Below are 24,936 nucleotides of genomic sequence, written 5' to 3'. Positions count from 1 at the left end.
GCCCCTCTAAGGCAAAACAAAAGTGTTTGGTGCAAAACCAGACACTAAACAGTCAAGTTCGGAGATTCTGAGGCAGGGCGCGCGAGCCGAGTCCTCCGGGAACTCCAGACGAACACAAACATGGATGATCACCGGGTGTTCAAACGGTGACGTCCAAGTCTTGAGGACGGTCAAAAATGGGGTGTCTACAGTTGCCCCTCTTTGACAGAACTCGAAAGTCATAACAATGACGGGAGTGAATGTCAAAGCCCAAAGACGACCCATTTTTGACAAGGCCGAAGACTCAGACAAACATACAAGACAAATAAGATAGGCGCCCGAAGGCAGGGGGCAAAATGCAAGACAATGCACGGAGCCGAGCATAACTTATGATCATGCAAAGGAAGCTGTAACGAAGCAAACATGCGACAGTTTTAAGCTAGCATACCAAACTACACTACAATGCAGAAAGGATGTAAGAGAATTATGGAATTCTCAATACGTCTCACTCGGAGATAAAATACCTGTGCGGCTCGTCTGGTTGCACCAGCCTCAAATGAACCGTACATACAATATCGTGCCTGAAAAGAAAACAAGCCTAACAGGTACAATATGGTTGGCAACATGCATGACAATGCAAGGATAGTGGTGTACTCGAAATGCGTGACAGCGCAAAGCAAGTGGGGAGCATGACAACGCTGTGAAGATACAAATAGGTACGTGGAGCAAGCGGTCTACACAGGCAACAAAATTGATCATGATCATGCGGTCTACGCAGGTGATGATATTTAGCAAATATGCGGTCTACGCAGTTGAAACATGCGGTCTACGCAGGTGATGAAACTGAACATGCGGTCTACGCAATCAAGACATGCGGTCTACGCAGGTAATGAAATTAAGCATGCGGTCTACGCAATCAAAACATGCGGTCTACGCAGGTAATGAAATTAAGCATGCGGTCTACGCAATCAAAACATGCGGTCTACGCAGGTATTGAAATTAAACATGCAGTCTACGCAATCAAAACATGCGGTCTACGCAGGTAATGAAATTAAGCATGCGGTCTACGCAATCAAAACATGCGGTCTACGCAGGTATTGGAATTAAACATGCGGTCTACGCAATCAAAACATGCGGTCTACGCAGGTATTGGAATTAAACATGCGGTCTACGCAATCAAAAACATGCGGTCTACGCAGGTATTGGAATTAAACATGCGGTCTACGCAATCAAAACATGCGGTCTACGCAGGTAATGAAATTAAGCATGCGGTCTACGCAATCAAAACATGTGGTCTACGCAGGTAATGGAATTAAGCATGCGGTCTACGCAGGTAATGGAATTAAGCATGCGGTCTACGCAATCAAAAACATGCGGTCTACGCAGGTAATGAAATTAAGCATGCGGTCTACGCAATCAAAACATGCGGTCTACGCAGGTAATGGAATTAAGCATGCGGTCTACGCAATCAAAAACATGCGGTCTACGCAGGTAATGAAATTAAGCATGCGGTCTATGCAATCAAAACATGCGGTCTACGCAAGTAATGAAATTAAACATGCGGTCTACGCAATCAAAAACATGCGGTCTACGCAGGTAATGAAATTAAGCATGCGGTCTACGCAATCAAAACATGCGGTCTACGCAAGTAATGAAATTAAACATGCGGTCTACGCAATCAAAAACATGCGGTCTACGCAGGTATTGGAATTAAACATGCGGTCTACGCAATCAAAACATGCGGTCTACGCAGGTAAAGGAACGTACTATTACACAGCATAATCGAAACAATTTGCGGGGCTCACAAAGCATGAAAAGGATACGGGGCGGGACATTCTTCGCACGCATCGAGCGTTGCTCGTAGAAGTTGTGGCCTGAGGTCAACTCAAAGGTTCACGTTTCAAATGTGTGATTTCCCGTATTTTGAGGGCGTCCAACGACGTGGCTGACCCGAACAAAGATGCGGAAGGTGCGTTAACCGCAAGGGGAGTTTCACCGGTATCAATTCTGATACTTGGCTACACTGTCATTCTACGCTTTATTTTCCTTTTTACTAGTAGTTTAAGCACATTGCACTGCCTCAGGCAGGTTTTATTTTCTTTCTTAAAATCCGCACACTTTGCAAAACATGTGATGGAAATGAAACGAACCATTTTATTCAAAAGATGTTGCATTTGGGGATCTTCTATGCATCGCATCGCAGGGTATCACACCACAATGTGAACGAAATTGAACTCATTTCGGAAAGTTGCCATCGTAATAATCAGGTAGTGAACCGACTTACAACTCGATAAGCAAAACAAGGACACGACACAACCAAACAAGTGTGAATACAACTCGATAAACAAATCGAGAGCTACAAGAGAGCGAAATACAACTCGATAAGCAAATGTTCAAAACTCGATAAGCAGACGGGCGTGGCTTCGCAAGAGTTTATTGCCGGAGGGGTTTGGAGGTGGTGAAGTTTCCCACTTCTTAGCATAAACAGCTCAGGAAACCAGAAGGAAGTCCACCGGCATGGTGTAGGGACCACCGGCTGCAAGGAGTGGCTACCGGCCATATATCTGTTTTGTCGGCAAACTAAAATGGCCGGTCGACAGGTTGTTTTGGCCGGTCGGCACTAAACGAGGGGGACCACCAGAATGTTGACACCTGTCCCCCACTCACCCTTATCTCCTACAAGAGATCCCAGCTTCGTAGTTTTTCTCATTTTCACACTGATTTGCTCCAATGGAAGAGTTTCTTGTTCAAAATCTCACAACTTGGATTGCTAGCTTCGATGGCTCGGAAAAAGTGAATTTCCGGGGTTTCAGCATAAATGCACTATTCACTCTGAGTCGTACCCCGTTGCATTTCCCGTTTCTTCATGCCGCGGCAAGGTTTTGGAATCCGGTGACACATGTCTTCAGCTTCGCCGGGCAAGAGATATGTCCTACCTTCGAAGATTTCCGAGCTCTAATGGAGTCCGAGCGCGACGAGGAGCTCCTGCCCCAACTTAATTTTGGTCATGCCCAATCCTTAGGGCGCATGTGCGGACTCAGCATGCGCGATGCTCGGTCTCTGATGGGCGACGGGATGTTAGACATTCCGAGTTTGGCCAATCAATTTTCTGATGCTGGTGATCGCAGCAACCATCACTGGCAAGGCTTCCGACGGCATGCCCTCTGTTTATGCATGCTATCCCACTTTCTATTTGTCTCGGGCTCTGGAGGGGCTAGTGTCCGGCTGATTGAGGTTGCCCAAGGCTTGAGAGAGGGCAAGAGCTGTATTGCCATGGTTCTGGCCGAGACGCTAATGGGCTTAGACGCCTTTTACCGTCATGAGATGTGCAGATTGGCGGGGAGTCCACTACTACTACATGTAATGTTTCCCACCTAATCTCGCATTTCTGTATTGCTCACATCACTCGGCCCTCGAGCTCAGTCTTTTCTCACAAAAACCCATTCTCACTCTTCTCTCATCGTACATCTCTCTATTCTTTAATCTCTCATTTTTCAATCCCTCCCCAGGTGTGGCTAATGGATAAATTGCAGGTTGTGGACTCCTGCCCAGCATATTCAGCTCGCGGCTACTTCTTCCGGCACCGTCTAGTCAATGCCTTAGATGAGGGATGGTGGTTCGCTTGGATGTGCCACTTGTCCACAGACCGTATTGCTTGGCGGTGCCCTTGGTTGAACCTTCCGGCAATGAGTTACAATATGCCTCGGCAGACTAGGATTCAACTGGTTGGTCTAACTCATTGTGTATTCTATTTCCCATTTCGAATTCGACGCCAATTTGGCCATGATCAGACCTGCCCGCCAGAGGGGATAGAGTATCCTGCTGCATTTCCAGCCCGAGGCGCGCAGCTTGCTTGGCAGGCCACTGCATGGAGGATGAGGGAACTCCTGGCCCCCGCTCCTATTTTTAGTTGCACTTTGTCTGATGAGTGCATAGATTGGCTCAATGAAGAAGCACAGATCGGGCCCAGCTTGGCATCAGAGGCTTCGACCAGCTCTGGGAGGGGGCACAGGGACACCTGACTTGACCATGCCCTAGATTTATTGCTTTATTAGTACTTTCAAGTTTTCTCTTATGAATGTAATAAAAAAAAGCAACTTCAATTGTATGTAAGAGCAGGAGAACTCTGTTTTGAAATCAAAGAAATTGAAAGTTGTGGCACTGAAAATTTTCCACCTTGGTCCAAAAATGGTCAAAGTTGTAAAGAGATTATTTGAACAAAGTCAGCTTATATTAAAACTTTTCAAAGGTATTTTTGATGTGGATCAGAACTGGACACGCCTGAGATCTGTCACTCGAGATGCACAACCCCAGATTCCTGCAACTGGAAAGTTGCCCCTAGTCTGAAGAGCGCCGCAGCACTGCATAGTAACGGAAAGTTGCCCCTAGTCTGAGTGGTACTGTACCGGAGATTCCAACGAATGCTGATGAACAAAGATGGCTGAGATGATCAAATGGACGAAGTTGATCGGGGAAGTGTTATGGCTGAACTTCAGGATGAAGCTGCCTACGTATCCCAAACATGGGAATCAAGCCTTACGTAGTTCCGGCTTGGGTTCGCTCGAGTATTTTCACTCTCCTTTTGCGCTCTAACTTTTGCCAAAGCTGCCCTTTGCGGGTTTTCAGCCTTGCGAGCTCAGTTTTTATATTTTCTAATTTTCTGTGCTCTAACTTTTGCCTAGGTCGCCCTTTCGGGTTTTCGGCCTAACGAGCCTCTCAAGGATAGTATTTCTTCAACTTGTCCATATTGATCGGTTGAGAGAATTCTAAGCCATCTAAGTCCATCTGAACCACAGCTCCGCCTGACCAGATAGCTTTGATGATGTAGGGACCAGTCCAATTGGGTCTGAACTTGCCCCTCGGGTCGTGGATGGGAGCTCGGTTGTCTTTGAGCACCAAATCCCCTTCCTTTAGATTTCTGGACTTAACCCTCTTGTTAAAAGCCCGAGCAATCCTGCGCTGATAACTCTGAACGTGGTACAGTGCTTTCAGTCTCCTTTCGTCAAAGAGCATAAGTTCCTCGAACCTGCTCTGCTGCCAATCTGCCTCAGCTATCTGACACTCGGCCAATACCCGTAAAGACGGAACTTCAATTTCAATAGGTAGAACAGCCTCCATTCCATAAACTAACGAATACGGAGTTGCTCCGGTAGAAGTTCTAATTGAAGTCCTGTAGCCCCACAGAGCAAACGGCAACTTATCTGGCCAATCTCGATAGGTCTCCATCATTTTTCGCAGTATACGTTTGATGTTCTTGTTGGTGGCCTTAACTGCTCCATTTGTTTGCGGCCGATACGTAGATGACTTATGAAAAGCCACGTTATACTTTTCCAACAAGTCGACCACTTCTTTCTTAAAGTGGGATCCATTATCCGAGATGATCTCATTTGGCACCCCGTAGCGACAAATGATGTTGTTTCTGATGAATTTTGCGACGTGCGACGCTTTCAATACCGCGTATGATTGGGCCTCGACCCACTTTGTGAAATAATCTATCGCTACGAGGATATACTCATGTCCGTTCGACCCCTTCGGGGTAATAGCTCCGATCACATCGATCCCCCATATGGAAAATGGCCACGGGGAAGTCATGTTGTACAACTTGGATGGCGGGATATTCATACGGTTTGCATGGATCTGGCATTTGTGGCATCGCCGAACAAAGCCGATACAATCCTCTTCCATGGTCGACCAGTAGTAACCCTGCCTAAGGATCTTTCTGGCCAACATTACTCCATTCGTGTGTGCACCGCACTCCCCTCCGTGGATGGCCTCCATCAGGCGCTTCGACTCTTCAGCTTCTACACAGAGCTTATGCATTCCCAGATGACCCCTTTTGTACAGCTTACCTCCGCAGATGATGAACTGAACAGCCATTCTTCTAATGGCCCTTTTATCCTTGGCGCTTGCCCCTAGTGGATACGTCTCCTTTTCCAAGAAGTTCCAAATATCGTAATACCAGGGGTTGTCGTCTTGGGCCTCATCTATGGCGGAAATTGACTCGTATGCTGGCGCAAACTTCTGATCAATGATGACTGGACGCATCCGGACTCCCGACGGGATGTCTATCATGGAAGATAGAGTTGCTAACGAATCTGCAAACCTGTTGTTCTCTCTTACGAGGTGGGTGAAATTTAGTTTCTCGAACCGAGGAATTAACAAATCCAAGGTTTGGTGGTAAATTATCATCCTTTCCTCCTTGACCTTCCAGTCTCCTTTTGCTTGAGACACAACAAGATTCGAGTCCCCACTGACGTCCAACCGTCTTACCCCTAGCTCTAGGGCTGCTTCCAGACCAGCAATACATGCCTCATACTCTGCCTCATTGTTCGAGACTCTGAACCGGAGCTTGAATGCTAAAGGGATACGGGAATCGTCAGGCGCTATCAGCAACACTCCTATCCCATACCCATACTGGTTTGACGCTCCGTCAAAGTACATCGTCCAAGTTTCATCCTCGATATGCAGAATGGTTTCATCTGGGAATAGGTACTCAACCGCTTCATCCCCCTCAACCGGGTGGTCGGCAAGGAACTCCGCTACCGCTCTCCCTTTCACCGACTTGCGTGTTACATACTTCAAGTCAAATTCGAAAAGCAATAGCAACCAACGAGCTAGCCTACCCGTAAGTGCTGGTTTCTCGAAAAGATATTTGATGGGATCCAAACATGAAACCAACATTACAGAGTGAGCTAACAGGTAGTGCCGCAGCTTCCTGGTAGCCCATACCAAGGCTAAACAAGCCTTCTCCAGTGGTGTATAGCGGGTCTCGTAATCCAGCATCTTCTTGCTCAGATAGTAGATAGCCCTTTCCACTTTATCTTCTGACTCCTGCGCGAGCATGCAGCCCATGGTGGTCTCAGTTACCGAAAGATACAATATCAACGGTCTCCCCGGTTCTGGCGGTGATAACACAGGCGGGTTCTGTAGATACCCTTTGATCTGCTCAAAAGCTGCTTGACATCGGCCGTCCCATTGGAATTTCTTTCCTTTCTTTAGGAGACCAAAAAGTGGTTCACAAGTCAAGGTTAATTTAGAGATAAACCGCCTTATGAATTGCACTTTACCTAGAAAGCCTCGTACCTCCTTTTCAGTCCTCGGTGGTGGCATTTCTAAGATGGCCTTGATTTTGGAAGGGTCGACCTCGATGCCCCTTTGCGTTATCAGAAATCCTAGCATCTTTCCTGCTATAACACCAAAAGTACACTTCTGGGGATTTAGCCGCAGCCGAAATTCTCTGATCCTTTGAAAAAACTTTTGTAAGGCGGTGTAGTGGCCCTCTCTTTCTTTAGACTTGACAATCATGTCGTCCACGTACACCTCGACCTCTTTATGGATCATATCATGCAATATTGTAGTTGCTGCCCGTTGATAGGTAGCTCCAGCATTTTTCAGCCCAAATGGCATCACTCGATAACAATATGTACCCCACGGGGTAGTGAATGCAGTCTTCTCCCGGTCCTCGGGCGCCATTACTAGCTGATTATAGCCTGAGAAACCATCCATGAACGAAAGTAAGGCATGTCCTGCCGTGAAATCTATCAGTTCATCAATGTGCGGCAATGGAAAGTCGTCCTTCGGACTGGCCCTGTTCAAATCTCTGAAGTCTACACAGACCCGAATTCTGCCATCTTTCTTCGGCACCGGAACAATGTTGGCCAGCCAAGTCGGATACTCAGACACCAACAGGAAGCCTGCATCGATCTGCTTGGTGACCTCTTCCTTGATCTTAATGGCCCAATCAGGGCGGATCCTCCTGAGCTTCTGTTTGACGGGTCGGGCCTCGGGATCAAGAGGGATCCGGTGCTGTACAATCTCAGGATCGATTCCAGGCATGTCTTCGTAGGACCACGCGAAAACATCTTTGAAATCTTTTAACAAAGCGACTAAGCGCTCGCGTTCCTCAGAAGACAACGTGGACCCGATCTGGACCAGCCGCGGGTCCTTCTCAGTACCAACATTCACAGTAGTGATTTCATCCATTAAAGGTTTAACAAATCTTTCCTGCTCTTGATCAATTAACCGTTGCAAAACCGGAGGAATTTCTTCCTCGTCGTTTTCATCAAAATTTTGAAAATCCTGATTTAAGCAATAAATCAAAGGCACAAAAAAATACTCCGAAACCACATCCACGTCGTTCTCATTAAATACTTCCGAGCCGTCAGATTCTTCCGTTACAACAGACTCAAAAGAAAATGAAAAAGACGACCTAGACAGGACTGTGGTATCCGGGTTATCACCCCCGGGAATACCGGACCCAGACTCAGTTGAGCTGGAATCTGATTCCGACGTACAAGATTCGGTAGAATCAGATTCCGGCTCACTACCTGACCCGGTGCTGCTTGATAAAAAGCCTTCTTCATATTGCCAGATGAGAGAAGGTGCGATGGATGCATCCAAGATGGCTGATGGTAGGCCCGCAGCCGCTTCATTCCCAACCACACATACCGAGGAACTATCCCCCAAGAACCTCTGTTCGATCGGAGGATCTGATAGCAGACACGCCAGCGTTGCCCCTATTTCATTTTCGGCGTCCTCAGACTGCACTTCCTTACTTTGCTCAGCCTCAGCCGATAGTTCTGCCTGCCCTTCGGCGATGTCATCCTCAGGTAACTGTAAATCAAAGAAAATCTCAAATCCCGGTACGCGCTTCTTCTCCGCATTGAGCCACGGCTCTAGGAAGCCACAGAACGGAAAGTCCTCCCCCTCCCGGACGAAACGTCCGTTCAGGGTCCCCCGAATGGGCTGGTGCATTAAGTCAAAGGGCTTTCCCATCTGTTTCGCCCTGGCCCTTCCGACCATTTCCTTTCCTTTCCTTATCCAATCCTCTTTGGTAGGTAGGTAGCCCAAACCAAAGGTATGGGGGTTATGTGGCACTTCGGTCGATGCTACGGCACCTTTCCTACCGCTCTTGCCTAATCCCATCCCGGGGATGTGCTGGAGTTTGTTCATGAGGTAGACTGCTTGGGCGCTGACATACACCCCTTCGTTAGCTGCCATGATGTTCTGTACGACCCGAGCCTCGGCCAAGGTAAAACCTGATATGAACACATCTTCTATACCGTGCTCAATTTCTAGAACAGGCGTAGATACCTCTGGGGGTGGATGAATTGATGAGTTTCCAAAAACAATGGCTACTCCCTTCCCATAGGGGTATTTCACCACTTGATGTAAGGTAGAGGAGACCGCCTTTACCTGATGCAGCCACGGCCGTCCCAAAAGCAAGTTGAACGTTGCAGGAACCTCCAAGACATGGAAATCTATCTCGTGCTGTCCTGGCCCAACTTTTGTTTGAATCTTAACTGTCCCCATTACTTCCCGGCTTGTGTTGTCATACGCCCGAATCACCTGGGCCGTTGGCACAAAATCCGTGACTTTCAAACCAATCGCATAAGCTGTCCTTGCCGGGCAGACGTTGATGGCGGACCCCGTGTCGACAAGTACCACAGGTATCCATTTATCTCTGCACTCGACAGAGATGTAGAGCGGTTTGTTATGGTTCGCACCCTCGGGTGGCAGCTCTTTGTCAGAAAAACTCAATGCTGGGGAACTTCCTCCCGAAAAGACTAAGCCCACCAGCTGTTCGGGCGTGGTATCTATGGAAAGTTTGGCCTTATCCATGGCTGACAGGACAGCCTGCCTATGTACTCGAGAAGCCATAAGCAGTCCCCAGATGGAGATGTCTGCTTGTATCTTTTTCAATTGTCTCAATACGGCCTCATCTTCGAGTTGCTTCTCCTTTTGTTTCTCTGCTTCATTATCTTTTCCAGACGCCTCTGGTTGATCTAGGTGTGGAGGCTTGAAATACCGTCCACTCCTAGTCATGTGATCGACTTCGCCGATATACCAGGTATCATCTGGTTGGTTACCTTTCCAATCCTCGTCTGTGTGGGCAAGACATAGATCGTCGTCTTCCCACCACATACCATCTGCGACTGACAAGCATCTGTCTGGTTCTGGCACAACTATCCCGATACTCACAGTACCTTTTATCCCTATGCTCGCAGCATCCTTCGTTTCCGTGACGGTTTCGACCCCCACGTGGCCTTTTGATTTCCTGATCCTCTCAGAATCCTCGAATCTCTCTTGTTCTGACTGTGTCAATGCAATTGATTGCTCACTGATCCCTGTACTCAAAATGCTCCATTCCCGAGCGAAACTCTCAACACCGGCGCTCTCCGGCGATGTATTCTGCTCTTCGACACTCCCGGCCGTCGTTGACATTCCTGCCCCTGCCGGGCCTTGTTCTGACTAGAACTCCTCTATTACATCCGGTTGATCGTCTTACCACCCCGTGGCTTCTGCTGACTCTTCATAATCAAACCAGTTCATGGCTGAGTCTTGGTCATCATGAAATTGGAACTTGACAACATCCTTTTCCACGGCCGTCAAATCATCCATTCCCTGTCCTGAATTGTCCCCTCGGATTACACACAGCTCTCCCTCGACTGGAAATTCGACATTTGGTCTATTCTGGCCCACTGGTGAAATGTACTCACTCGGACTGTAAGCATTCCCAACATCATTCTCAGACTCCGCAGACTTCGGTTTGACAACCTCTTTCCTGTTCTCAATGGTCACCACCACTGGCTTGGGTTGGGTTATGGAGACGTCCATCATGCACAAATCGGTGCAATCAGGGAGGAAAACTTTAGGTTTAGGCAGGTAGGAGGGTGTGATGTAGATACTAGGATCGTAGGATGCGACCCCAGTGTAGATGAAGTTGATTCTTTTGGGTGGTGGAACTTGGTTATGTGTGGGGAGAGGATTTGTGGTAACATTGGGTTTCTCAGGAGGTAAAGTCACCCCATTATCAATGAGATCTTGAATTTCATGACGTAAACGAAAGCATAGGTCGGTGTCATGACCGTGCTGCTGGTGGAACGCACAATACTTGGCCGGGTTGTGGGTGGCAGGCAGTCTTTCAGGTAAGGGCCGCGGCTCTAGGGGCTTCAGATGCCCTTTTCTGATCAAAACCCCCAAAGCTTTGGACAGGGGCATATAAAGTGGAGCGAAGGTTCTGGTGTTTCTGGGAGGGTATTTGGCTGTTTGTGAGTTGCTTCCGGACGCACCGGAGAATGGTGTGGCTGCCGTATTTCTTGGGGAAGGGTTAGTGGTGACCATACTCACTTCGGAGGTCCTGGCAGTCGTAGCGCCACTCGGGCCTGCTTTAGTACTACGATTGAAATTTCTGCGGGGTTGCTCCCGATCATTATCGATCCAACCTTGTCTCAAGGCATCCTCGATCTGCACCCCCATTTCATGCAGATCAGCAAAGGTGGGAAAGGGGACTACAATCATCTTTTGCATTAGCTTCGGCTGAAGATTGCGCACAATCATCCGAATCTGGTCTTTGTCTGTGGGTCTCAAGGTCATCATTGAAGCCTTAGCCCGCCATCTAGTTACAAACTCTGAGAAGCTTTCCTTGGGTTCTTGCCTCGTTGTCTCGAGATCCCGGGTCGTGATCTCGATTTGTGTGTTATACGAGTACTGCAGGATGAAGGCCTCAGCCATCTCGTCCCAATTTTTCTTGACGTCATCCTCCAACTTGGCATACCATGCGGACGCCACACCCGACAAGGTCCGGCCGAATAAAGATAGTTTCTGCAATCTAGTGAGGCCCATTGGCCTTAAGACATCTGAGAATAGTCGCAGGTGTACCATGGGATCCTCAGACCCGTCAAAACGATCAATTTGGGGCATCTTAAACCGATCTGGCAGCGTCACAGCTGTGTCGATGTATCCATCTCCAATGTCCGAAATGGACTTCGCACCTTGAGATTTCTTGAACAGCTTTTCAAGCTTGTGCATTTTTAACGTCATGGGGTCTACCTCGGACTCAAAGGGAGAATCCGATACATTAATGGGAGTGGGCGCCTTGGATTGTTGAGGCGGAATCGGGGGTGGAGCCGGCCCCGTTGGGATATCTGTATCTTCTTGGACATTCCGGGCGTTTGGTGTCTCTTCGGGTATTGGGACCCTTAATGGAGGAGGGATTTGCTGCGAAGGCGATGCCCCAGTTTGCTGTTGCAATCTCCCAATTAAATCCGCTTGCTCGCTCATAACTGTAGCCTGTTGCTTGGCAAATTCTGCCTGTCGGGCAGCATCTTGCTGCATTATTTTCATACTTTCCTGAAGTTGGCGCACCATCTCCTCTAAGCTAGCCATACTGTTCTGCTCTGGTTGAATTGCTGGTATGCGTTCCCTCTCTGTGGGTGAAACAGGATCCTGATCCCTACTGTACACAGGTGGGGTAGACGAAGCCCTCTGTACTGACTGTTGAACCGATATCCTCTGCCTAGTTGCTTTCCGTTTAGTAACCGGGGGTAGAGAATGGTACACTGGTTGTCCTTCTATCAGATCCTCAGATCGATGGAGCTTGCGACCTCTGATCCAAAGTGCTTGGGGAATGTCTACCGGGTTGGACGCAATGATGCTAAACTACCTAGCAAAAAGATAAATAAAGCAATAAATAAACCAACAACTGGACAGCACAACGGCATAGAATAAACAAATAATATACAGTTGGATATTCAAAACACATGGTCGATAAGCCGAACACACTGTTCCTCGACATTTGATCGCTGTTCTCAACATCTCTATTCCCAATACTGAACCCTGATACCCGCAGATAACTGATTCTCTTAAAACTGATACTGATGCCCTCAGGCCTGATGCCCAGACTTACAAACTGGCGTGTTCATTTCCCTGCAGAAATACATTCTAACAGCACATAGCAAGTAAAGAGAGCCAAAACACCCCTATGTTGGGGTAGGGTTTCCCTGTCCTATTTTGTCAGGAGCTAGGGTTTCACTACGCACACAGCGGTTCTCAAACAACCTAATATCGGGTAAGCAGCCTGTCCTAATTTGGAATGGTCACTATGGATCCGAATATGCACTAGGTCGAATGGTCAAAAAGGGTGCCCCGGTAAACCGGGGTTTGTGTTCCCATGCTGTCAGAGCCCATAGCCGGTCAACCTTACGGACATGCCTTGACAAGACAAGCCTCCGGCAAACCGTTCAGGAATGGCAGATGGCAAACACTGTGTTCCTAGGCGCACCAATGCACATGCAATGCAAAGAAACACATGAATGAGATCAAAACAGGATATCACAAGTTTGAGTCAAGCTCTCTAAATCTCCCCAGCAGAGTCGCCAGAAACTGTAACAAGCCCCGAACGCCCCGGGAGGATGAGTCCCGTTCTGTTCATTTGGGGTTACTACAGTTTGGACTCGACTTGTGTCACGGTTCTTAATCTGAACCAAAGAGTCCAAATCTGGCAAATCGTTTTGAGAAACAGATTTTTGAAAAAGTAGTGCCAAACATGGACTGCTTTGCCAGATACAGAGTCGCCACCTAAATATTTTAAAATGGGGGAATTTAGGAAACCCTGACTCGGTGCCGAAGGCCACATGTCCGTTATCACCGGAGTTGTCTCGGCTCGGGAGCTTGGGTACGATCGGGGAAGGTCAGCTATGAGCACCCCCTTTCGCCCGGTCCGAAGACCGGTCTCTACTAACCGTGATATCCGTATTTGAAAACTTTATGTGTTCTTATCCCATTCATTAGCCTATAATTACTATGTTATGCGCGCAGCAAACAAGTATAGACCAAATTGCCCAAATTGGAACAAAACATTCCATGTTCGTTCTGAAAATGGTTTGCTACTCGCAAGTAGGCTAAAATACAGATTTTGCCACCCTCAAGTGGGCTTTTTAGAAAAGACGGTTTTGCCACTATCTAGTGGGCTTAAAACAAATATAGTTTTAACGCATTATCCCAATTTAAGCAATTTGACCTCCACCCACAGGCATTCAAGCAATTTATCTCATGTAAACACTTAGCCGCATGGCAAGCATACTATTATGGCAACATTCACATGCATGTTGGATGCTAAAGCATAACCACTTACATTGTACTCCGTGCCAAAACAATAAACTAGTTAGCAAATGTGCGTGTCCTAGTTCATGTTATTTTGCCTAATGCAACACATACAAGGTGCAATTCTAGTTAGGCTCGGTTAACCTAGATATGGCATACGATATGCAACCAACTGATTCATGTATTCAATTTTGGAATTTGAAAATACGAATGCGGTTAGTATGATGTACCGAGCCCGGTGCATGTTAACAGATGCATGAATGCACGCATGCATATCATAAGGTATGCTAATTTCAAAAATGCCCTAATCTACCATCATAAGCTGGTAAATAAAAGGGAAGAAAGAAATGGGGATTGGAAGACATACACACACTCACCCACACTTATTACATGTTTACCCTCACTCTGAGGGTTCGAATTAATATTACAGTCCCAAAATAATGAACAAATAAAATTATTACAAAATTTCCTAATTAATTAAAAGAAAGGAAGCAAAAGAATGAAGAGGGTGGCCACAGCCTCTGCCTCGGGGCGCGCAGATGATGCATGCTCGAATCCGTCCTGCCCGGAAAACCCGTACTATACTCCTGTCGCCTCTGTTTGTACTGCCTCGTCTTTCTGAAAATTGCCAAAGTACTGGAGCAAGCTCCTTGCATCCTGCAGAGAACCAACGGCCAGACAGAATTGCCACCGGCACTTCAAAATTACCATCGGCACTTTATTGGATTCATCGGCACTCCAGATAGTGCCGGTCGGCACTAAATTCTGCCGGTCGGCAGAAACTTCCTGCAGAAGACAATTTGACAGCAAACAGAGAACTGACAGTGCATGGCATGGAGTTTTTAGACACGTGTGAGCATGGTCATACTTCTTATCATATTTTGAACTCAAAGAAGCGTGACTTTCGATCCTTGAACCATCAATGGTACATGGCGGGTCAAAGGATCGAATTTGCCATTTGATATGAAGATGTATGCAACAAACAACATGAAAACCAGGGCCTTATCAAGTTGGAGTCAAAGGTCCCGACGACCGGGAATCAAGGCACATTACATCACTTGAAGTATGAATGGTCCTTGATTCCCACACTTGGTTTGACACCCCAAACCAAGTAAATGCAATGCATGTAATGCTCACAAGCCTCAAATGTATCATGCCACCAAGATGTAAAGCACAACAAGCATTATGCAACCAACATGACAAAATGTATAATACCAAGCGTACAAGATACAAACATGATGCAAACATGGGGCAAATTGACCATGGGATTGATGTGCTACAAAGATTAATGGAACAACTATGCAACAAACATGGAGCAAGCATGCAAGAGGGCTTAAAATGGCAAAGGGGCAGGCCCTCACCCTTCTCAAAACAGTGGCCAAAAGTGCTCAAAATGATGGACAATCAACTCATGTGAACAAGCAAACTTATGATCCCAAAGTTAAGGCACAAAAACGAAACATTTCACCCTCATTAACATGACTACTCATGGCATGATTAAAGCAAAGCAAAAACAGAATTTGTGCATGCAAAATAGGACCCCAAAGACTCCTAATATGGCAGCTAAAGTATCACCCATGAAGCATATGCACTAAGGCTCATTCTTAGGCATAAGAGGACACACCCTCAAGGCATGATGGAGGCCATGCATGCACACATATAAGCATGATTCTTGGACTAAAAAATGATCCTTAGATGATGTTAAATCATGAGGGTAATCGCAAACATACATGTTAGAGGCCATCATGCTCAAGGCTTTTAAGCCAAAATACAAAGCAACCCTAACAAACATGTCAAGCATGGCTAAATGGATAACCAATAAACCTTAAGCATGGAAAGACATCACTAAGAACTTCATGGAACTAAGCCAACTCTCACAAGAATCATGGCCTAACCATGAGATGCATTTCTAAGCAAGATGGAGCAATACAAAGCAAGTGTTACAAGCATACAAAGAGGCCCAAATCCGACCAAAAACAGAGGTTATATATGACCTAAGATGCCTAAAAAAATGCTGAAATGAAGCTAAGAGACATCAAGCACACATGCTACCCTTTTGAGCCCAAAAAAGCAAGTAAACAAACCATGAAGGAAGAGGGGTGTCCCTCCCCTATGCAAGACTTCAAACCATCCTTTTTGACACTAAAATACACTGATTTTTAGTGATGAAAAGATCAAAATGCTGAAGTGAACAAAACCTTATCAAAGAGGCACCAAAATAGACCAAACAAGGCCTATGAGGGTGAGTTTGCACTCAAACCACAAAGTGACCTTAATGAAAGTCTTAGAGCAGGGAAATATGAGCCTTTTTTATGTTATACACAAGAGCTAAAACAGTAAACAAAGTAGGTAGAAAACCAATGCAAGTTTGGGGAATAAAAAGGAAGATGCTCACCCTTGAAGAACCCTTGAAGAACAAATGGTCTAGCCTCCTTCTTTGGATCAAAACCAGTCCAAAACTCAAGAAACAACTCTTCCAAGTCCCTCAATCTCGGAGTAAGGTGTAATGGTGTGTGTAATGGTGCAAAAGTAAGGTAAAACACACCTTTTGAGCCAAGAAACACACACAAGAAGGGAGAGGGAGAGAGGTATAGATATAATATGTATCTATATCTCCAAAGGCTGGTTTTTGCTTCTGTTTTTCTAACCTAGAACCAAGAGGAAAGCCCCTCTCTTATAAGGATCCCTCTTGCAAAGCTTATTCAACAAGCTTGGCTAGAGGGAAATCCCTCCATACACGTGTAAGGAGGGGGGGAGAGTTGGTGCCAGCTATCACAGCTGGCACAAAATATCTCCATAAAGTGGATGAACAGTGGTCGGCTGCCCAAAAATGCTATTTCGGAAAAAAACAGTGCCGACCGGCAACATATTATGCCGACCGGCAATAAAGTGTGCCGACCGGCAAACAAAAGTGCCGATGGCAGAAAATGACCAGCCGGTGGCCTCCAGCCACTGCCGGTGGTGTATGGGGATGTCTCACAAGGCATTCCCTGCCCCTCTAAGGCAAAACAAAAGTGTTTGGTGCAAAACCAGACACTAAACAGTCAAGTTCGGAGATTCTGAGGCAGGGCGCGCGAGCCGAGTCCTCCGGGAACTCCAGACGAACACAAACATGGAAGATCACCGGGTGTTCAAACGGTGACGTCCAAGTCTTGAGGACGGTCAAAAATGGGGTGTCTACACACCCCTTTTGGTTTCTCCCACAAAAGGTGGTCGGCAGGTGGTCTCAAAGACCAATAGCTGGTCGGCAGCCTTCCCGCAGATTCCCAAGGTGGAGTTTCAGCCTTCTAGGGCCTTGTGCAGTGTTCTGAAATCAATTGCAAACAAAGGCAAGCCGGGGCATCGCAATGGATTTCCCGACAAGGCGACTTGAGCATGCATGCATCCTTTATCGTTCAAGGCAGAGCTGAGGCAGTCCACATTCATGTAGTTTGCATGCTAGTTTAATTGCTTACTTAGTTGGTTTGTTAATTAATTATAGTTGTGTAATAATTAGCTGTAATTTATTATTCATTTTGGTTGTGTAATAACTAGCTTAATTAGATTAGCTTAGATTAGCTAGTTGGTGTTGTATTATTTATTCGGACCCTCCGTCGAGAGAGCCAATTGTTGTAATAAGTGTGCGTGTGTGTGATGCATGTCTTCCAACCCCACGTCTTTCTCCCTTTTATTTACCACCTTATGATGGTTAGTTTTAGGGCATGTTTCAATTAGCATCCTTATGCTCGCATGATTGCGTCCTTTCATCTGTCTTGCATGCACCAGGCTCGGTGCATCATGGTAACTGCATTGTATTTCAATTCCAAGTTGAATACATGTTATCTGTAACATCTCATATGTCATTTTAGAATAGCTGAGTCTATCTTAGTTGCATCCTGTATGTGTTGCATTAGGCATCTCAGCATAGTTAGGATTCATGCATGATTTCTAATTAGCTTCTTTCTTTGGCTCGGAGTACTCGGTGAGTGTTTATGCTTTAGCATCCTTGCATGTGTGTGAGTGACTGCCATGATAGCATGCTTGCCATGAGGCTAACTGCTTATGTGATATACCTGTATGATTGCCTGTGGGTGAATGTTGGATTATTTAAATTGGAACAATTCATCAATCGCGAGTTTTAAACCCACTTGAGAGTGGCAAACAACCATGTTTTCTAAGCCCACTTAAGGGTGGAAAAATCCGTATTTTAGCCTACTTGCGAGTAGCAAACCGTTTTAAAAAACAACCATAAGATGTTTTGTTCCAACTTAGACGATCCAGTCTATACTTGTATGTTGTGCGCATAACGTAGCAATTCTAGGCTAATAAACCGGAATAAGAGCACATATGTTTTCAAAAATAAGATATCATGTTTAGTAGTGGCCGATTTTTGATTGGGCGAGCGGGGGTGCTCATTGCATGACCTTTCCCAATCGTACCCAAGTTCCTGAGCCGAGGCAACTTTGGTGATGACGGACACGTGACCTTAGGCATGAGTCGGGGTTTCCTAAATTCACTACAAGAAAATCCAGCTTTGGCGACTAAAAAATGAATTTTCGTCGCTGAAAGTAGGACAATCGGCGACTAAAATGCAATTAGTCGGCAAAAGTGTTCACTTTTGGCGACTAAGACAATTTAGTAGCCAAATGCATAGTTATTGGCGACTAAAATCAATTTCGTAGCCAAAAGTAGGGGTTTTGGCGACTAAAATTCAGTTTAGTCGCCAAAAGTGCAGATTTTTTGCTACTACAAAAATTAGTAGCTAAAAAGGAGGGGTTTTGCCGACTAAACCCGACTTTAGTCGCCAAAAGTGTTGTTTTTAGCTACTAAAAAAAAATTAGTAGCTAAAAGGAGGGGTTTTGCCGACTAAACCTGACTTTAGTCGCCAAAAGTGCTGTTTTTGGCTACTAAAAAAAAATTAGTAGCTAAAAGGAGGAGTTTTGGCTACTAAACCTGACTTTAGTCGCCAAAAGTGGCTGTTTTTGGCTACTAAAAAAAAATTAGTAGCTAAAAGTAGGGGTTTTGCCGACTAAAACTGACTTTAGTCGCCAAAAGTGGCCTAAATTTTTTTTAGTAAATAATTTATTTTTTAAATAATTATATTGAATTAAAATAATTATATTTGTATATATTATTATTTTGTATTAATCCGGTTAATATACTATATAAATAATATATATTGCATATATATTCATGTGAAGTTGTAGTGGCATAGTGGAGGGAGTGTTGTGCAAAAAGGCTGGGAATATGGGATGGTTAGGGTTCGAAACTCAGGAAAAGCAAAAAAAAAGTCGGTTTTTTTTTTTCGCCGGAAACACCTTTGGCGACTAAAATTTTAGTCGCCAAAAGTCTTTATTTTGGCGACTAAACCGTTTAGTCGACGATTTAGTGACTATTGGCGACTAAATTTTTAGTCGGTAAATGTATTATTTCCAAAAGTGAAAAACACTATTGGCGACTAATTTATTAGTCGGTAAACACCTATTTTTGGCGACTAAAAAAGGTTTAGTCGCCAATACCGTCCGCGACCACAGATACGCGACAAATGTGGCGACTAAAAAATTTTGTCGGGAAAAGTCAAAAACTGACTTTCAGCGACTAAAAACAGACTTTTGGCGACTAAAAATTTAGTCGCCAAAAGTGATTTTTTTTGTAGTGATTTCTCCAAAATAAAATATTTAGGTGGCGACTCTGTATCTGGCAAAGCAGTCCATGTTTGGCACTTCTTTCTAAAAATCAGTTTTTCAAAACGATTTGTCGGATTTGGACTCTTTGGTGATTTATCAATCCCGTATTGCACTTTGCGAGATCAGATTAAGAACCGTGACATTTGAGTCCGAACTGTAGTAAGTCCAATGGACAAAACGGGATTTTCCCGGGACGTTCGGGGACGTCTATAATAAGATAAATCAAGTTTGTACAAAACTTGAGTAAAAATTTCATATAATAGTGATATCACGTCATTATGGACATATGATATCACCAACTAATAGTAAAGCGACATATGAAAGGTGAACTCCACATGCAAATATAACTAACACTTTAGTAATTTTCACATATATATAGTGAGATAAATTATATTTGCATATTAATAATGATGTACATTACCTTTATATTGAGATTTTTTTCACAAAATTTTTATACATAAAAATATAATTTGTTGCAGTCACTTCATTTTCAATAAAACAATCACTACTATTTTCATAAATTAAAAAATACCATTGATATTTTATTTTAAATATTATTTTTGTTTAAAATTTTATTTATATTCATATGTATAAAAAAAATTTAAAAAAAATAATTAAAAAATCCAGGAGAGGCACATAACCTCCTAGTCCCCATCTAGCTTCTTGTTGTTGTTATGGTTTCGTGATCTTGCCTTCTCTAGATTGAAGTACACTAATCGAATCTCCTTTTCAAAGCGAACTCATGGCAATGGAACTCCGACGACGTCAGTAGAGACGGAGAGCAAATTGGTGAAGACATGACAGAGCAAATCATCTTCTGTTGTTAAGATTTTCTTCTTTTTTCTATGCTTTTGGATTTTGGATAAAATGTACGAAATTTGTTTTAATAGTGGCAAATATATGAAAATGGCTCAGATCTGTTTAAAATGGCTAAGATTTGTTCGGATTTTGTTCAAAAATGGTTCAAATCTGTTCAATTTATTGTTGTTATTATTTTTGTTGTTGATTATTGTTATTGTTGATGATGATGATGATGATGATAATGAAACAGATTGGAACAGATTATAAAAAAAAAATAGACAAATTTTTTTCAAAATTTGAATAGATAAAATTTGGATAGATCTTTTGAATAGATCTTAAAATCTCAAATTTCTTCGAAATTTGAACATATAGTAGTTTGGTGTATTTCAATAACAAAAAATTGAACAGATAAAAAAATCAACAGATAGAATTTAGGACAAAAAATTGAACAGTTAATAAAATTTACACAGATAGATTTAAATAGATAAGCAAAAAAATTAAATGAATAATAAAATTTGGACAGATATTTGAATAGATAAGGAAAAAAAATTGAATAGATAGTAAAAAAAATTAAACAGATAGTCAAAAAAATTTAACAAATAGATTAATGGATAAAATTGAAAATAAAATACTTTTCAAAATAATAAAAAGATTTCTCACTAAACTATTTCACAAAAGGTAGATCTCTCACTAATAAAAAAATATCCACTTAACTTTACACCTTATATGGTCTTTAGATTAGACTTTTCAATAATTTTCTTAACTTTATACCTTATATCGGCTTTAGTTTTGACTGAAAATATTTTACTATGATCTATTAAATTATGAGTACCACTAATTAGCCTACTTATTGCTACGACTTATAGCCATTCACACTATTTTTTACCGTATTTAGTTTCAGAAAATTAAGCCCACTTTTTAAAAAATTGAGTTTTTTCCATGTTCTTTATTTTGTATTTTTTTTTTTTTGTTCAACAATTTTAATATCTTAAGCTTTTTTTTTTTTTAATCTTTTAAATGCACCTAACCCAAACACACTTCAAAAATAAAATATTTACAGAAAAAATCTTTAAAAAATTAATCAAATACAAAAAATACAATATATATATATATATATATATTCAATACATTTTTATATTTTTGTGAATTTATTAATATTTTAAAATATTTTTCACAAATATTTTACTTTTCAGTTACATCTGAGTTATATACATTTGAAAGTAAATTTTTACTTAAAATATTACACAAATTACTAAAAACAAAAAAATACGAAAATTAAAAACTTTAATGTTCAAAAAATAATCAAAACAAAACAAGGTGTTTGTAATCTATTTTTTAATCGAGGTTAATAATATTCACAAGAGTAGTGCTACTCTAAACCAAAATTTATACTCACTTATAAATTCAGTGATGTGACAGTTACTAAAATATTTAATAAAATTCTATCTTATATTTATCTAATAATTGATTAATTATTTTTTTTACAAATAACAATCTAGAAGATAAACTGTTTATATTATTTTTGTATTACCTAAAGCTGAGCAAGCAGCCACGTTAAACGAAATTTTGTGCATCAAATGGAAGACACGTGTGTCTTCATGTCGGAAAATTATTAGACTTTAGGGTAATATTTACTGTTGTTCCATTATATTTTGGGCAAATAACATACCAGTAATATTCTAAAAAAAATGAGTATAAATAACTGATAAATATTGTAAATATTAATAATAAAAATTATAATTTTTTTATGAAATTATAATCAGTGTGTTTATTTTTAGTTTTCTGAAAGCTAATTTTTTTATTTTCTTGTTTTTTTGTTTTTAGTAAATATTTTTAAAATTTTAAGTATTTTTTTTTTACTTTTTTAGATGCGCTTTTCTTAGATACAACTAAAAGTAAAATATTTGAAAAAACTATTTAAAGAAATTAATAAATATACAAAAATACGAAAAATATACTAAATTTTTGAATTTTTTAAAGATTTTTTTTCATAGAAATTGTACTTTTTAAGTTTATTTATATTAAGTATGTCTAAAAATATTTTAAAAAAAAATTGCTTAAAATATTTATAAAAAATCAGTAAAAATAAAAAAATAAGAAAATAAAATTTTTTGAAAAGTGTTTTTATGAAAAGTGGAAACAACATGGTGAATAGTTTTTACAAATTACCACTAAATTATAATTTCTCCTAATATTTTTATAAATAAAGAATTACAAAATATTTGAAGTTATTTTTGCTTGTTAACTAACCCGTCTACTCTATCACCTGAATGATGTCACATGTTATTTCTGTCACCTGAATGATGTCCCATGTTATTTTCTGTGTTTATATATCCCAAAGCAACTCATCCTCCTTCCTCCTACGTAGCACTCATCACCTCCAAATCTCTCTCTCTCTCTCCAGAAAGATGGAATTGACTCCATTGGCATCATCTTCTTCTAAAACCCAATCTCCTCCTCTTCCTCCTCCTCCTTCAAGTGGTGTTATTATGAGCCCTTGTGGTGCTTGCAAAATTCTGCGTCGTCGCTGCATCAGCAACTGTCTTTTGGCTCCCTACTTTCCTCCTACTGATCTATTTAGGTTCAGCGTTGCCCACAGAGTCTTTGGAGCTAGCAACATCATCAAGTTGTTGCAGGTATTATGCTTCTTAAGCTTTCAAGCTAATTTGGTCTCATTCATGGCTCCTCCTTAGTTTCTCTTTCACTACCTCGAAAATTTTACGACTTTAAAAATATTTAATATATTCTTGTACCCAAAATTTATATATATATGAAAATTTTCAAAGTGTAAGTCGTTTTGAACTTTTAAAATTTAATTCAAAAGCATGTTTCAGATTGAAGAATGTTATTCTTTAGGAAATCACTGTATCATTTTAAAAATAAGTGTACAACATTATTTGAAATAATAAAACTGAACCGTATATCATATTTGTATAATTTTTTTGAACTTTTTATTAAGACTAGTGTTATATAAAATGATGTGACCATCAATCAAAATATCTAAAGTAATTCTTGCGCTCTCATATATCTTCTTTAATTATTGACTAATTATTTTTATTACATATCATTAAATCTAAATATTAAGTTAAAATAATTGACTCATATATTATTTTCCTTTCATTGAGAGTACCATGCACTCCCACACACACACGTTAATCGTGAAGTGGCTGAGCACTGCCTTTAGTTCTTAAGGTTAAACATTGCCTCAAGTCATACTGATTAATACTTTGACAATAATGTTGTGTGCACATAAAAGATATTTGAAACACAAACAGTGTGTTTGGTTTAAATTTTTTGAATTAAGTTTTCTGAAAATTAAGTTTTTTTATTTTTGTATTTTTTGTTTTTAGTGAATATTTTTTAAATTCTAAACATTTTTTTTTTACTTTTTAGATGTACATTACTTAGATGTATCTAAAAAGTAAAAAATTGTGAAAAAATATTTTAAAAAATTAATAAATACATAAAAATATAAAAAATGTACTGAATTCTCGTATTTTTTTTTTGTATTTTGGGTATTTAGTGAATTTTTAAAAGTTTTTCTTCACAAATTTTTTACTTTTTAGATACACCTAAGTTAGGTATGCCTAAAAATTAAAAAAATTGCTTAAAATATTAAAAAAAAATCAGTAAAAACAAAAAAATACGAAAAATAAGAAAGTAGAATTTTCTGAAAAGTGTTTTTTGAAAAGTGAAACCAAATACATTTATGTAATTTTTCTTTTTCTTTTTTTTTTTTAACATATAACATTATTAAATGCATTAAATTGTAATTATGTATATAGGAACTTCCAGAATCACAAAGGGCAGATGCAGTGAGCAGCATCGTGTATGAATCGAATGCTAGGATTAAAGACCCGGTTTATGGTTGTGCAGGCATAATTTACCAGCTTCACAAGAAAGTTACCGAGCTTCAAGCAGAATTGGCTAAGACACAAGCAGAGCTTGTTAGCATGCAATGCATGCAAGCTATGGATACATCACAATCTCAACAACAAAATCCACCCTATGATAACTCAGGCTTTTCTTTTGATGGCAGCAATGTTGGCTTGGCTTGGGAACATCCTTGGACATGAACAAATCTTGAAAGAAAGTTCAAAGTTTAAATCTCTTATGAGTACTAATAATGAAGTATTTGATCCCTTGATTGTACTTAATTTTTCGGCAGGGATATTCGATCCCCAAAATTTATGTCTTTCGATTTCAAAAATATTGAATTTTGTTTTGGGATTATTTGTCTTGAGATTTTCAATCACCTGGTGATTATGAGTTGGAGACAGAAATAAGACGATTTGAGAACAAAGTATTCTTTGTTGGATTTTTCTACCTTGTAATTTCTCGAGAAAAAGAAAATGGTGTAAAAAATAAAAGGATAAATTACAAATACACCTTCTGAAATTTGCTTAAAATAAATTTTCTCCCCCCCCGGGTGATTTGAAAAATTGCAAATATCTCATTGTTAGAATTTCTTATTTAATAGAATTAATTAAAAAAAATAAAATTTATAATTGCTCTCCAATACAATAATAAAATTACATAAATTATTAATTGAAACATATTTTTAATGTCATTAAAAATTGTAATTGATTTGATAATTTATTAATAA

At 41.4% G+C, this 24,936-nt stretch overlaps 1 protein-coding gene across 1 annotated transcript; it reads left to right on the top strand.

The window, feature by feature from the left end:
* Positions 1–22,709: 22,709 nt before the first annotated feature.
* LOC114289020 (LOB domain-containing protein 1) lies at positions 22,710–24,646 on the top strand. The gene is made up of 2 exons (XM_028232660.2): positions 22,710–22,966; positions 24,116–24,646. The coding sequence occupies exons 1-2, from the start codon at positions 22,739–22,741 to the stop codon at positions 24,404–24,406; spliced, it is 519 nt and encodes a 172-aa protein (XP_028088461.2). The 5' UTR covers positions 22,710–22,738; the 3' UTR covers positions 24,407–24,646.
* The last annotated feature ends 290 nt before the right edge of the window (positions 24,647–24,936 follow it).

Source organism: Camellia sinensis, chromosome 8 (assembly GCF_055761805.1).
Source record: "Camellia sinensis isolate YWXY chromosome 8, ASM5576180v1, whole genome shotgun sequence".
Classification (NCBI taxonomy): domain Eukaryota; kingdom Viridiplantae; phylum Streptophyta; class Magnoliopsida; order Ericales; family Theaceae; genus Camellia; species Camellia sinensis.
Note: the sequence above shows the minus strand (reverse complement) of the source record. Positions and strands in the feature narration are given on the sequence as shown.